General features: G+C 43.0%; 1 protein-coding gene across 1 annotated transcript in view; it reads right to left on the bottom strand.

Moving 5' to 3' along the window:
- LOC132869643 (uncharacterized) overlaps positions 1-13,545 on the bottom strand; it is an 84,461-nt gene that overhangs the window by 23,714 nt on the left and 47,202 nt on the right. The window contains exons 24-28 of the mRNA XM_060902935.1: positions 8,450-8,512; positions 6,044-6,580; positions 4,960-5,101; positions 737-781; positions 297-605 (exon numbers count right to left, since the gene is read on the bottom strand). Coding sequence (XP_060758918.1) covers positions 297-605; positions 737-781; positions 4,960-5,101; positions 6,044-6,580; positions 8,450-8,512 — 1,096 coding nt within the window. The remainder of the gene's footprint in view (positions 1-296; positions 606-736; positions 782-4,959; positions 5,102-6,043; positions 6,581-8,449; positions 8,513-13,545) is intronic.

Genomic DNA, 13,545 nt, shown 5'->3' with positions numbered 1-13,545 from the left:
TCTAATATCCCAATATTATTATTATTATTATTATTATTATTATTATTATTATTATTATTATCAGTAGTAGTAAAATGATCATACAGTGTGTAATTCCTCTAAAGCTGATTTTACAGAAGATTGCAGTGACGCTGCGTCCAACACACTGTCATGTTCATCAAAATGGACTTTACACCGGACCCCGATAGCGCAGTCTATTATGATCAACATTTATTTTATAGAACTTAAATATCGATTGTGGTAATAAATATATTTTTGAGCATATATTTTAAACATTAAGATTAAAACCAATTTACCTGAGCAGGTGACTCCAGCATCTTCACCATGATCACAGTAACGTTCCCCCAACTCTGCTGATGTACAGTTCTTCAGTGTCGACTCTGATCCTCTGCAGTTCACATCAACCATCCAGATTGGTCCGGATCCTCGCCCAAAGTGAGCTTCATACCGAACATTTACAGGCTCCCCACAGCGCAGTTCTCTACACACCACTGCAGCATCTCTCATATCCCAGTCATCATCACACACTGTTCCCCACTGACCATCATGAAGAACCTCCACTCTCCCAGCACAGCGACTTCCACCATTCACCAGCCTCACACTGCCTGAGAGAGAGAGAGAGAGAGAGAGAGAGAGATTGTGTGTGTGTGTGTGTGTGTGTGTGTGAGAGAGAGAGAGAGAGAGAGAGAGAGAGAGAGAGAGAGAGTGTGAGAGTGAGAGAGAGAGAAACTGATACCTGGTACGGCGGAGGGTGGAACTGGTGGAGGACCAACACTTTGACCTGAATACATCAAAACATCACATTAATCTAAATATTATAAAACATATATTTAATAAGATTATAAAACTCTCCCAGAAACTGAAAGTAATGCAGATCAAAATATCCGTCCATTATCTGTAGCCGCTTATCCTGTACAGGGTCACGGGCTGGAGCCTATCCCAGCTGACTATGGGTGAGAGGCGGGGTTCACCCTGGACACGTCACCAGGTCATCACAGGCCTCAGATCAAAATATACTGAATGAAATTTAATATAATTAATACTCTTGACTTACATTTGTAAATACAGGTAATTTTGTTGAATTAAAAAAGAAAGATAAATGAATCTCATCCTTTTGAAAAGAGGATTATAGCAGAAAGAAGCAGACTATAAGGTCGAAGGTCATTGCCTCTGACTGATGGAGATGCTCTGATCATCAAATAAAGTTTACACAGTTAGTAAATGTTCCAGTTTCATTGAAGCATTTTCCTTTATTCTTTAACTTTCACATTATTGGTCTACAATATTACTGTGTGATTATTATATATTTTATATAAAATAAAGCTTAATAAAGGGAAGAGAGAGAGAGAGAGAGAGAGAGAGAGAGAGAGAGAGAGAGAGAGAGAGAACTGATACCTGGTACGGCGGTGGGTGGAACTGGTGGAGGACCAACATTTTTTCCTGAAGACATCAAAACATCACATTAATCTGAATATTATAAAACTGATATTTAATAATATAATAAAACTCGCACAGAAAGCTGAAAGTTCTGCAAATCATCATATATTTCCACTCTTTACTTAAATTTGTAAATACAGATACATTTTTATAATTAATAAAATACAGATAAATGAACATCATCCTTTTGAAAAGAGGCTATAAAGATTACAGCAGAAAGAAACAGACTATAAGGTCGAAGGTCATCGCCTCTGACTGATGGAGATGCTCTGATCATCAAATAATGTTTACACATGGCCTGAGCACAACTTTCCACCTCAGAACCGAGCTCAGGTTTCACCTTTCTGGCAGATGAACGGTTCGTAGCTCGAGCAGTTTTGATCACTGAATTTTCCCCTATAATTGTCCTCCATGCCGTGGATTTGTACGCAGTGCTCATCATCCTTCCAGTTATCCGGCTGACCCGGGGCCCACGGCAAGAAGTCCTGGGGACAGCAAACCAGAAATCATGAAAGAAAATAATGACAATATGACAGGACATACTGTTATTGTTAGATAATCAATTACAGGGTGGAGTGATGAAGCAGAGTTAATCTCACCACACTAAAGTTGATTATTATCCTGTAAAAATATGTCCTGATGTGTTTTATTCCTCTTATACCACAACAATGTGCCAGAGATTTAAATTTGAATTCAGTAAAAAAATAAATAAATAAATAAATAAATAAAACAAACATATGTCATACTTTTTTTCACTTAAAGTTCCAGTCAATGCTGTGGAACATCTGCAGAACAAGTAAGTTCCTGTTATCTTTTATGTTATAGCAGCTATAATCGGTCGTTCCCTCACTTTCTCATGGAGTTAATACAGTACAAACTGTAATGCATGAAACGCAACATCCTCCAGCCATCTGGGTTCAGTTTTCCCTTTGACTACTACAAAGCACTGACACTGGAGACTCCTTCCATAAATGTTAAATAAACATCTCCTGACCCTGGAGAAAATAATTATTTTTCATTTGCTTATCTGGAGCATCGACTGTAAAAGTCCCTCTGAATGAGCTGTTGCTATCGAAACAACGCCGAAGAACGAGATCATTAATATAAACCTGTGAATTAGAGCTACACTTTTGTTTTAGTTGCTGTTATAGAAAATTAATCAACACCTTCTGACCAATGAGAATCGAGAATCCATCAGCGCTGTGGTGTCGGAGAATTTATTGAAGATGTCTTAAGATTTTATTTCAACAGAATAAATGTTGTATAGAAAAGAGATATACAATAAAAAGTGGTTAAAAATATGTTTTTGTAAACAAACCAAAAACTGAACATGGACATAAACTATTTAAAGTCATTTTAAAATGATGCTTTAGGGTTAAAATGAGAGCCTTTACTTCAAGTCCATGTTGAAGGATATTGAGGGAGTGTTACATACGGAAGGCGTTCCATCAGACCAGACAAAGTTTCCCTCATGTAGTCGGTCATTAAGTCCAATCCAGGAAGCTCTGGGAATGTAAGCTTGAGGAAGAAAACAAAACAAAACAAAACCATAAACACAGTCATATTCAAATCCCACCTACTACATGAAGCTACTAAGAGATGTCCGTAAAGAGCGAACACGTTCATGAAAACCAGTTCATTCCCAAGACTCACGCTTGCCTCAGAGAATAATCTGATTAATGATGAATAACATGACTGAGTGAGAAATGAGAAGAAGAAGCCTTTATTTGTCACATGCACACTCTAGCACAGTAAAATGTCTCCTCTGAATTTAACCCTCTGAAGCAGTGAAAACACACACACACACAGCAATGAGCACACACACACATGCAGCAGTGCAGGCCTGGCGCCAGGAACAGTTTACTAAGGGGGCAATTAGAAATCGCAAGGGGGCAAATATTTTTTCATATAGTGTGTAGTAGTGATGGCGGCCTGACAACGTGTTTCAAACAATTAACTGTGCCAACCACAAAACCACGGCCCCGAAGGTTGCTTTAGTCCGGGAAAATCATGTGGCATATTACCAGGGCAGTTGCGCTTTATCAGCCCCCGTGCCCACCTGTTACCCCTCCCCTCCGATTTTCTCACAGACACGCGTTACAACCGGAAAGATGCCAAACATAAAACAACACACACAAACCTACAGGCAAGTCCTTTAAATTTAAAATACATACAAATAGCTCCGCGGCATGAAAACAAAACGTCAATGCAAGTCTAACGTACTTGGCTCGGCGGCCAAAATCATAATTTAAAAAAAATCAACAGACCCCGCGGCTGCACCAGTAATAGCCTTCCTGACTTGCACCGAGTCAACGCTAACCACTTAATCCGCGATCCCAGTTTAGGCGTGTAGGGGACAAAACACTCTGAAGTGATGAATTTTCACCCCCGCTGCATGGGGAGTGACGTCAACGACACATATTCTTACACTATTTGCGCACAAAGCGGACCATATATGAACACATACACCAACATAAACGGAGATAAACTTAGCCTACAAAGAAAGAAAATGGATTCACAATATTGTGATTGAATTCGTTTAATTCGGCGGGGGAAAGACTACTCCCGTAAACTGACTGCATATTGCAGGATATTGCAGAGACAGTGCACTTGTAAGTGTACATGTAAAACCCCCGCCCGCATGACCCCTCCCCCTGTCCTTATCACAGGTCTGTGTGTGCGCGGCTGTGTCAGCATTTCACACATACACCCACAATAACTAGTCCCCAGTAGTTAGGATTGATACATATGTCTAAAACAGGGTTAATATTAAATTCAGGCTTTTTGAAATAATCCTACCTTAATACAGTTGAATTCTACGGTTGCAACATAAGAATCATAACAAGCAATCAGATTTGTTCTACCGTGCCAGTTTTAGTAGTGATTTATGTGAAATGTATTTTTGTGCAATGCGCAACCACTTAATATTTCGTATTTGAAAATGCAAATTATTAATACGTCTATAATACATTATATTTTCATAAGAAAACAATTAAGTTAAGCCCTGTGATGACCTGGCGACTTGTCCAGGGTGTACCCCGCCTTTCGCCCGTAGTCAGCTGGGATAGGCTCCAGCTTGCCTGCGACCCTGTAGAACAGGATAAAGCGGCTAGAGATAATGAGATGAGATGAGACAATTAAGTTATCTGAGTCTCCGTTGAGGGGGCGGGGCTGTAGCCACGAGGGGGCGACGCCCCCTTTCGGCCCCCCATGGCGCCGGGCCTGCAGCAGTGGGCATCTATACTACAGCACCCGGGGAGCAGTTGGGGGTTTAGGGGCCTTGCTAAAGGGCTCTTCAGCCCAAGGCTGCTCCCATGTTAACCAAACCACATGTCTTTGGACTGTGGGAGAAACTGGAGCACCCGGAGGAAACCCACACAGACACGGGGAGAACATGCAAACTCCACACAGAAAGACCCCGTCAGCCACTGGGCTCGAACCCAGAATCTTCTTGCTGTGAGGTGACAGTGCTAACCACTACACCACTGTGCCACCCAGCATAAGCAGCTGTCTGTCACTCACCTGTTATGAATCTGACTGTCTCCTGGTTGTGGACGCTGGCCAGGTGTCCGTTCTGGGAGCTGCAATAGTTTTCAGCATCCTGCCACGTTTTATCTGATTCACTGTTGAAGTGATAGCAGTAATCCCCGTAGAGATGATATCCCTGATCACAGTGAAATTCTGCAGCCAGAGAAACCGGGATAATATACGACAAAGAGAGACAAGAGAGAAGGATGAAGACTTTGTTTATGAAATACAGTATTTAGTATAAATTAGTTAGTTTAGTAAATGTTACAGTTTCAATGAAACATTTTCCTTCATTATTTAACTTTCATATTATTGATTTACAATATTACTGTGCGATTATTATGTATTTTATACAATAAAGCATTACAGTGGGAAAAGAGAGCGAGAGAGAGAGAGATTTCAGTTTATATTGTGGTTTATGAGAATTCTCTCCCAGTTTCTCTCTCTCTCTCTCAAACACACACACACACACACACACACACACACACACACACACACACACACACACACACACGAACACAGCCCTGTGTTATTTCAGGTGTTTTTACTCACAATAAATCATGTGTAAACTCTAAACATTAATCTGGAGCTGATTTTATAACTGATGCCTCAGAAAAAACCCTGAGGATGGTGTGTGTTTGCTCATCTACAGCTTTTTAAATTCTATAACAATGAAAGTTTCACTGTTTATAAAGTTATGATGGATCCATAAGACTTTCTCAGATTTCATGATTAAAAATCATCCCTCCTGTTAAAGTGAGAAGTGTGTGATGTTTTAGTGTGAATAATCAGTCTGTTCTTACCTGCAGAAGAGAGAAAGAATGTGGAAGAGAGAATCATAAAACTCAGACAGATTTCCATCTCCCTCCTCGCTGTACACGATGTGTTCACCTCCACTCACCCAGAGAGATTGAGAGAAGTGTGTCCCCTCACTCAGCCCCTACAGAGAGAGAGAGAGAGAGAGAGACCAATCACACTCACTGTTACCTTATTAGAAAGATGAGAGGAAATCATCACACAGCCTCAAGAACAAATCAGACGAGGAATCTTTCACTTTCTCCATATATATCAAAATAACATCAGCGCTGATGAACAGAGCTCCTCCTCCCAGCTCTGAGGTGTGTGACTGATGAACAGAGCTCCTCCTCCCGGCTCTGAGGTGTGTGACTGATGAACAGAGCTCCTCCTCCCGGCTCTGAGCTGTGTGACTGATGAACAGAGCTCCTTCTCCCAGCTCTGAGGTGTGTGACTGATGAACAGAGCTCCTCCTCCCGGCTCTGAGGTCTGTGACTGATGAACAGAGCTCCTCCTCCCGACTCTGAGGTGTGTGACTGATGAACAGAGCTCCTCCTCCCAGCTCTGAGGTGTGTGACTGATGAACAGAGCTCCTCCTCCCGACTCTGAGGTGTGTGACTGATGAACAGAGCTCCTCCTCCCGGCTCTGAGGTGTGTGACTGATGAACAGAGCTCCTCCTCCCGGCTCTGAAGTGTGTGACTGATGAACAGAGCTCCTCCTCCCGGCTCTGAGCTGTGTGACTGATGAACAGAGCTCCTCCTCCCGGCTCTGAGGGGTGTGACTGATGAACAGAACTCCTCCTGGCTCTGAGCTGTGTGACTGATGAGAGTCAACCACATCACACACTGATTTCAGAGAGAGGAAGCACTCGGCTCTCATACAGCATTAATTCCTGACAGCTGCACAGAGCAGATACACACACTGATAAACCACTGCAGCACATTACAACTACATCAGCTAAACACACACACACACGTAATATATGTTTTTTCATTTAATATTTTATTATATATAACAAATAAAATTATGTTGGCATGCGTAAATTTGATGATGTACGTGTATAAACTCATGATTGATGATGTTTGTGTTCCTGAGAATAGAATTTTTATTGTTATCATACAGGTACAGTCACATTTGGGTTGCAGTACAAAAAAAAAGTCCTAAAGTGTCCAGAATTAGAAATAAAAATATGGATGTATATAATGATGAGAATGTGGTCTGTAGAACGGTACAGCAGCTTATAGAGGTAGTCAGGGGCAGGTGAAAGGGCAATAGTGCAGTATCAGCTTGTGCGATATTGATTTATATCACTGTTATATCACTGATATATATATCACTGATATATCACACACACACACACACACACACACACACACACACACATCTAATATTTAATCAGGTATTATGTTAAACATTAAATATTTAGTATTTTAAGTATTACACTATTATAACATTATTATTACATGATTTCAACAATTTCTAGACATTTTACTCAAGTTTAATTTTTTTTTCCTGAGCATTATTACACATAGACAGATTTGCATATTAAAAAATCCCTTTATTTTCACTGAGATATAATTTTTACAGTGCGCACACACACACACACACACACACACACACAGATTAATATTATGAATAATAAAAATCGATTTTAGTTTGATTATTTATTACAATTTTCCATCCACTAGATGGCAGTAAAACACTTCCAAACTGACATTGTGTTTCATGAAATGAATTTTTCTCTGAACTGACCTGCTGAGGGCGCTGTTAGAATGTTGCTGGATGATGATGATGATGATGAGAGGTGAAATGAAGAACATTGATTATCTTGTAACAAGAAGCCGAGAAGCACTCGGCTCTCATACAGCATTAATTCCTGACAGCTGCACAGAGCAGATACACACACTGATAAACCACTGCAGCACATTACAACTACATCAGCTAAACACACACACACACACACATGTAATATATATGTTTTTTCATTTAATATTTTATTATATATAACAAATAAAATTATGTTGGCGTGCGTAAATTTCATGATGTATGTGTATAAACTCATGATTGATGATGTTTGTGTTCCTGAGAATAGAATCTTTATTGTTAGCGTACAGGTACAGTCACATTTGGGTTGCAGTACAAAAAAAAAGTCCTAAAGTGTCCAGAATTAGAAATAAAAATATGGATGTATATAATGATGAGAATGTGGTCTGTAGAATGGTACAGCAGCTTATAGAGGTAGTCAGGGGCAGGTAAAAGGGCAATAGTGCAGTATCAGCTTGTGCGATATTGATTTATTCCTTGTCCATGATTGAGATTTTAAAATCTGGAGATAAACGATATAATCATCCTGAACTGATGGCCCAATTCATGAGCTTGGGAATCGCTTGCCGGTGTCGTGTCCAATTCAGACTCCCGGCAGAATCAGACTGCTCTTCATGTGTGTTACAGAATCCGTATAGTGAAGCTGCATATTTCCTCCAGTTTCTGTTGAGAACATGCGATGTGAGGAAAAGGACACTATGAGGCCTGCATGCATGTGAAGGGAAGTTGGATTCTGAACAGCGCACTCACAAAGTCTTCAGGTCATTAGATGCATTTAGTTTCACTGTGAGGCTCTTTGTTGGGATGTTTTGCGTTATTCTGGTGGTTACTGTGGAGGACAATTAAAAATGAACTGCAATCTACCAAGAGAAGAGAAACAGCAGAAATCAGGTCCATCTGCATGTGCACATGAAGGGGAGTCAGATTCTGCAGGGAGTCAGAATTCAGCACAACACAGGCACAAAAACAGCAAAAATAAATCCCTTTCTAATTCACATCACCATTAACATTATTCATTAGATTTGACATGTCACTGTCGGCCCATTTCATCTTTTAGTGCCACATTTTGGTCTTTTTTTCTCTTTCAGCTGAAGACTCTTTTTGGTTACATTCAAAATAATTATAATTAACTGGGCTCCTGAGGGCCACAACAGAAAAGTGTTTGCCCCATCATCTGGAGGTCACTAGTTCAGATCCTGATGATGTCATAGCCATCCGTGGCCGGAAGCCCAAGAGCTCCGTGCTCTCAGGGAGGGTGGGGTGGTGTACTCTCTGACCCCTGTCTATTACAGTGACAATAGCTAATCATGGGCAACTGTGAGCTCGTGCTCATGGGCGGAGACTGTTTTCCTCTGAGCGTGTTACTCCGCCCCCTAATGTTACATCAGCAGCCACATAAAAAAAAAATGCAGTCGGCTGGTGTCACGTTCCTTGGAGGATACGCATGAGAGTCTTTGCTGTCCCTGATTGGTAGCTGTCATGTGATAGAGGAGACCTGTCTGGTGGGTGGGAATTGACCATGACCCCCCCCCCCACTACATAATCTGAACACACACACACACACACACACACACATCTAATATTTAATCAGGTATTATGTTAAACATTAAATATTTAGTATTTTAAGTATTACACTATTATAACATTATTATTACATGATTTCAACAATTTCTAGACATTTTACTGAAGTTTAATTTTTTTTTCCTGAGCATTATTACACAGACAGATTTGCATATTAAAAAATCCCTTTATTTTCACTGAGATATAATTTTTACAGTGCGCGCACACACACACACACACACACTGATTAATATTATGAATAATAAAAATCGATTTTAGTTTGATTATTTATTACAATTTTCCATCCACTAGATGGCAGTAAAACACTTCCAAACTGACATTGTGTTTCATGAAATGCATTTTTCTCTGAACTGACCTGCTGAGGGCGCTGTTAGAATGTTGCTGGATGATGATGATGAGAGGTGAAATGAAGAACATTGATTATCTTGTAACAATGGCAACTGTAAAGGGGTGGGGTATATTAGGCAGTGGCAGTGCGAGCTACATACGGCACCCTGGCAAACACACACCCCTCCCCCCATCAATCCCCACCCACTAATTGTTTTTTTTTTCTAAAACAAAAATTATTTGAAAAACAAATTTTAAAAAATCATCCAAATGCTTTTTTGTTTGTTTGTTTTCTTTCTTTTTTTTGCCACAAAAATTGTGATTGCTAGATGACTGGGTCAGATCATCTCCACAATGGCAGGTCTTGTGGGGTGTTCCCAGTATGCAATGGTGAGTCTCTCCCAAAAGGGGTCCAAAGAAGGAAAACTGGTGAACTGGTGAGAGGGTCATGGGCACCCAAGGCTCACTGATGCACGAGGGGAGCGAAGGCTAGACCGTCTAGTCCCATCACACAGAAGAGCTCCTGTAACACAACCTGCTGAAAAAGTTCCTGCTGGCTGTGATAGAATGGAGTCAGAACACACAGTGCATTGCAGCTTGCTGTGTTTGGGGCTGTGTAGCTGCAGACTGGTCAGAGTGCCCATACTGACCCCTGTCCACTGCCAAAAGACCTACAACTGGGACATAAGCATCAGAACTGGACCAAAGTGGAAAGGAAGAAGGTGGCCTGGATTAACCGCCACCTGAACTCTAAATTTCTCCCCTCGAAACAGAATGTGGACCGACACTAAAGGGTAGTTGTGAACATCCCCGTGCACACACAACACCTTCACCAATTGTGCTCTCCCCAATGCCTCATTTTGCACCAGGCTTTGGTGGATTGAGGTCTGATTACAGCTGGAGTCCATCAAAGCCTGATACATATCCCCTTGGATACTGACCGGTATGCGATACGCTCCGGCCCGATCGAGGGTGGTTCCTGGCGCATCGGGGATCTGGACCACTGCGCCCACCTCCATCGCTGAGCACTGAGGCTGGAGGTGCCCCGGCTCCCCGCAGTGCCAGCACACCGGCCCAGGCTCTCTCTCTGCACCGGTGTTCCGGATATCACTCACCTGAGGGGGGGGAAGACACAGACACGGAAGTAGGAAACGGTAGGACACCGCGGGTGCAGCGGGCCGGCTGGGGTGGAGCCGGCCCCCGCCTCCACGGTGGGGGAATGGGGCGAGAGAGAGGAACAGAAGGGGAGAGAGAGGGAGAGGGGAAGGGAGAAGGGGAGACACGCTGTCCTGCCATTGGAATGGCCACCATATGGTCCTCCACCAGCTTAATGGCCTGATCCAGCAATGCCGGGCGATGGCACTGGACCCACTCCGCGGTTCCTTCTGGAAGTCGAGCGATGAACTGCTCCAGCACCACCAGATCGATGATCTCCTCGGCGTCTCGGTTGTCGGCCCTCAGCCACCGGCGGCAGGCATCCCGGAGTTGCTGGCCAAACGCGAATGGCCGGCCGACCTCCTCCAGGCGCAGCACGTGGAAGCGCTGCCGCTGCTGCTCCGGAGTGCGACCCACATGCTGGAGGACGGCCCTGCGGAGGTCTGCGTAGACCAGCCAGCTGTTGGTGGGGAGCTGTAGCGCGGCCAGCTGCTCCTCGCCCGTGAGCAGGGGAAGGAGGCGTGCCGCGCGCTGTTCCACCGGCCAAACCCACGCCTCTGCTGCCTGCTCAAAGAGAGCGAGGAAGGCCTCGGGGTCGTTGTGTGGGCCCATCTTCGTTAGGGTGAGGTGGGAAGGGCACTCGATTTCATCCCCAAACTGCATCTCTTCCTGGCTGCTCTACCCATGCACTCAATTTCATCCCCAAACTGCATCTATTCATGATTGCTCTACCCATGCACTCGATTTCATCCCCAAACTGCATCTCTTCCTGGCTGCTCTACCCATGCACTCAATTTCATCCCCAAACTGCATCTATTCATGGCTGCTCTACCCATGCACTCAATGTCATCCCCAAACTGCATCTATTCATGATTGCTCTACCCATGCACTCGATTTCATTGCCAAACTGCATCTCTTCCTGGCTGCTCTACCCATGCACTCAATTTCATCCCCAAACTGCATCTATTCATGATTGCTCTACCCATGCACTTGATTTCATCCCCAAACTGCATCTCTTCATGGCTGCTCTACCCCTACACTTGATTTCATCCCCAAACTGCATCTCTTCATGGCTGCTCTACCCCTACACTTGATTTCATCCCCAAACTGCATCTCTTCATGATTGCTCTACCCATGCACTCGATTTCATTGCCAAACTGCATCTCTTCCTGGCTGCTCTACCCATGCACTCAATTTCATCCCCAAACTGCATCTATTCATGATTGCTCTACCCCTGCACTCGATTTCATCCCCAAACTGCATCTATTCATTATTGCTCTACCCATGCACTCAATTTCATCCCCAAACTGCATCTCTTCATGGCTGCTCTACCCATGCACTCGATTTCATCCCCAAACTGCATCTATTCATGGCTGCTCTACCCCTGCACTCACATCGTGCCCACACACAGCTCCATATCAATTATCTGGGCAACATTCTCTCACAGCAGGCAAACTGTCATTTCTTGTGTTAAACACATTGTGAATTTGTTGTAACATTAAAACAGGATATGACTTCCTCTGGTCTCCATGCTGCTCGGAGCTCATCCTCATGGTGTCCACTGAACAACACTTTCAGAAGATGGTTGGACAGTGTTGCCAGATACTGCTGACATTTTCCAGCCCAAAATATGTTCAAAACCCACCAAAATGCACTTAAAACCACCCAAAATGTAAAATGTACTTGATGCCTATCTTGTAAAGTAAAAATATGCAGCTAAATACCAATATACTATCCATAACTTTAAATCTGGGTCGTTTTCCCACTCCTTTCTGTACTTTTTTTTTGTATTTTGCCCACTCTGGCATCTTGACTAGCCGTCGTTCACTAACTGCACTCTGCGTTGTGTGATGCCCATGATCTCTGATTGGGTCACAGAAGTGTTTAATATGGATTGGATGTAGACTAGTGGACGTAGATAGTACATAGAATGTTCTGCATCAAAGTCCTTCTAAGGCGATAAGTGTCTCTGGCTGCATTCTCACACAGAACAGTGCAAAATATTTATAAACATCTGATAAAAACCCGCTGAACTAACGTCAAACCCGCCCAATTTTTGTCAACCAGCCTAAGCCATTTTTGCCCGCAAAGTAGAATTCAAAACTGCCCAATCTCGCAACACTGTGGTTGGAGCAGAATCACGTGAACAATTCCCAGGATAACAATGCTTTTTTCATTGGTTGTTGCGTTATCGACCCAGATACAATAGTGTTTCTGATTGGCTATTGTGTAGACCCGCCCTTTTCCTTTATTTGATTGGCTGGTAAGGGGCAGGCTCGACTCATGGGAGACGTGCTTGTTTCCTGCCATTTCCATAGTGACAGTGGCACGCCAGAGAAATTTATATTATAATTTTTTTTCAGCGTGAGAAACACAATGTGTGGCGGGAGTGTGTGACAAAAGACCGAAAAGCGCGACTGTCACACTCAGGGCGTGAGACTTGAGAGCCCTGCTTGTTGCCGTGAGGCGACAGTGCTAACCACTACACCACTGTGACTACCTCCTTAGGCCATGACTTCCCCATAAACATATACCCAGGCTTCTGTAAAGCTGCTTCTCTAACCATTAGGCCATGACTTCCCCATAAACATACACACAGGCTTCTGTAAAGCTGCTTCTCTAACCATTAGGCCATAACTTCCCCATAAACATACACCCAGGCTTCTGTAAAGCTGCTTTGTGACAATGTCTAGAATTAATAGTTCTCTGTAAAAAAAAAAGACACAAACAAGCAATTCGTCTTAATACACTTCAGTCAATAACTGAATAACACCACCCTTAAGATGGCTGCCAAGTGCACTCAGTCCACAGGAAGTAAGAAAAGGGACTGGAACACTGAGTGAAAAGAGTTAATGCTGGAAAACACTTACAGAATGAATAATTACCAGCAGAAAACA

This window comes from Neoarius graeffei, chromosome 21 (assembly GCF_027579695.1).
Source record: "Neoarius graeffei isolate fNeoGra1 chromosome 21, fNeoGra1.pri, whole genome shotgun sequence".
NCBI classification, from domain to species: domain Eukaryota; kingdom Metazoa; phylum Chordata; class Actinopteri; order Siluriformes; family Ariidae; genus Neoarius; species Neoarius graeffei.
This window is presented reverse-complemented; position numbering and strand designations above follow the sequence as displayed.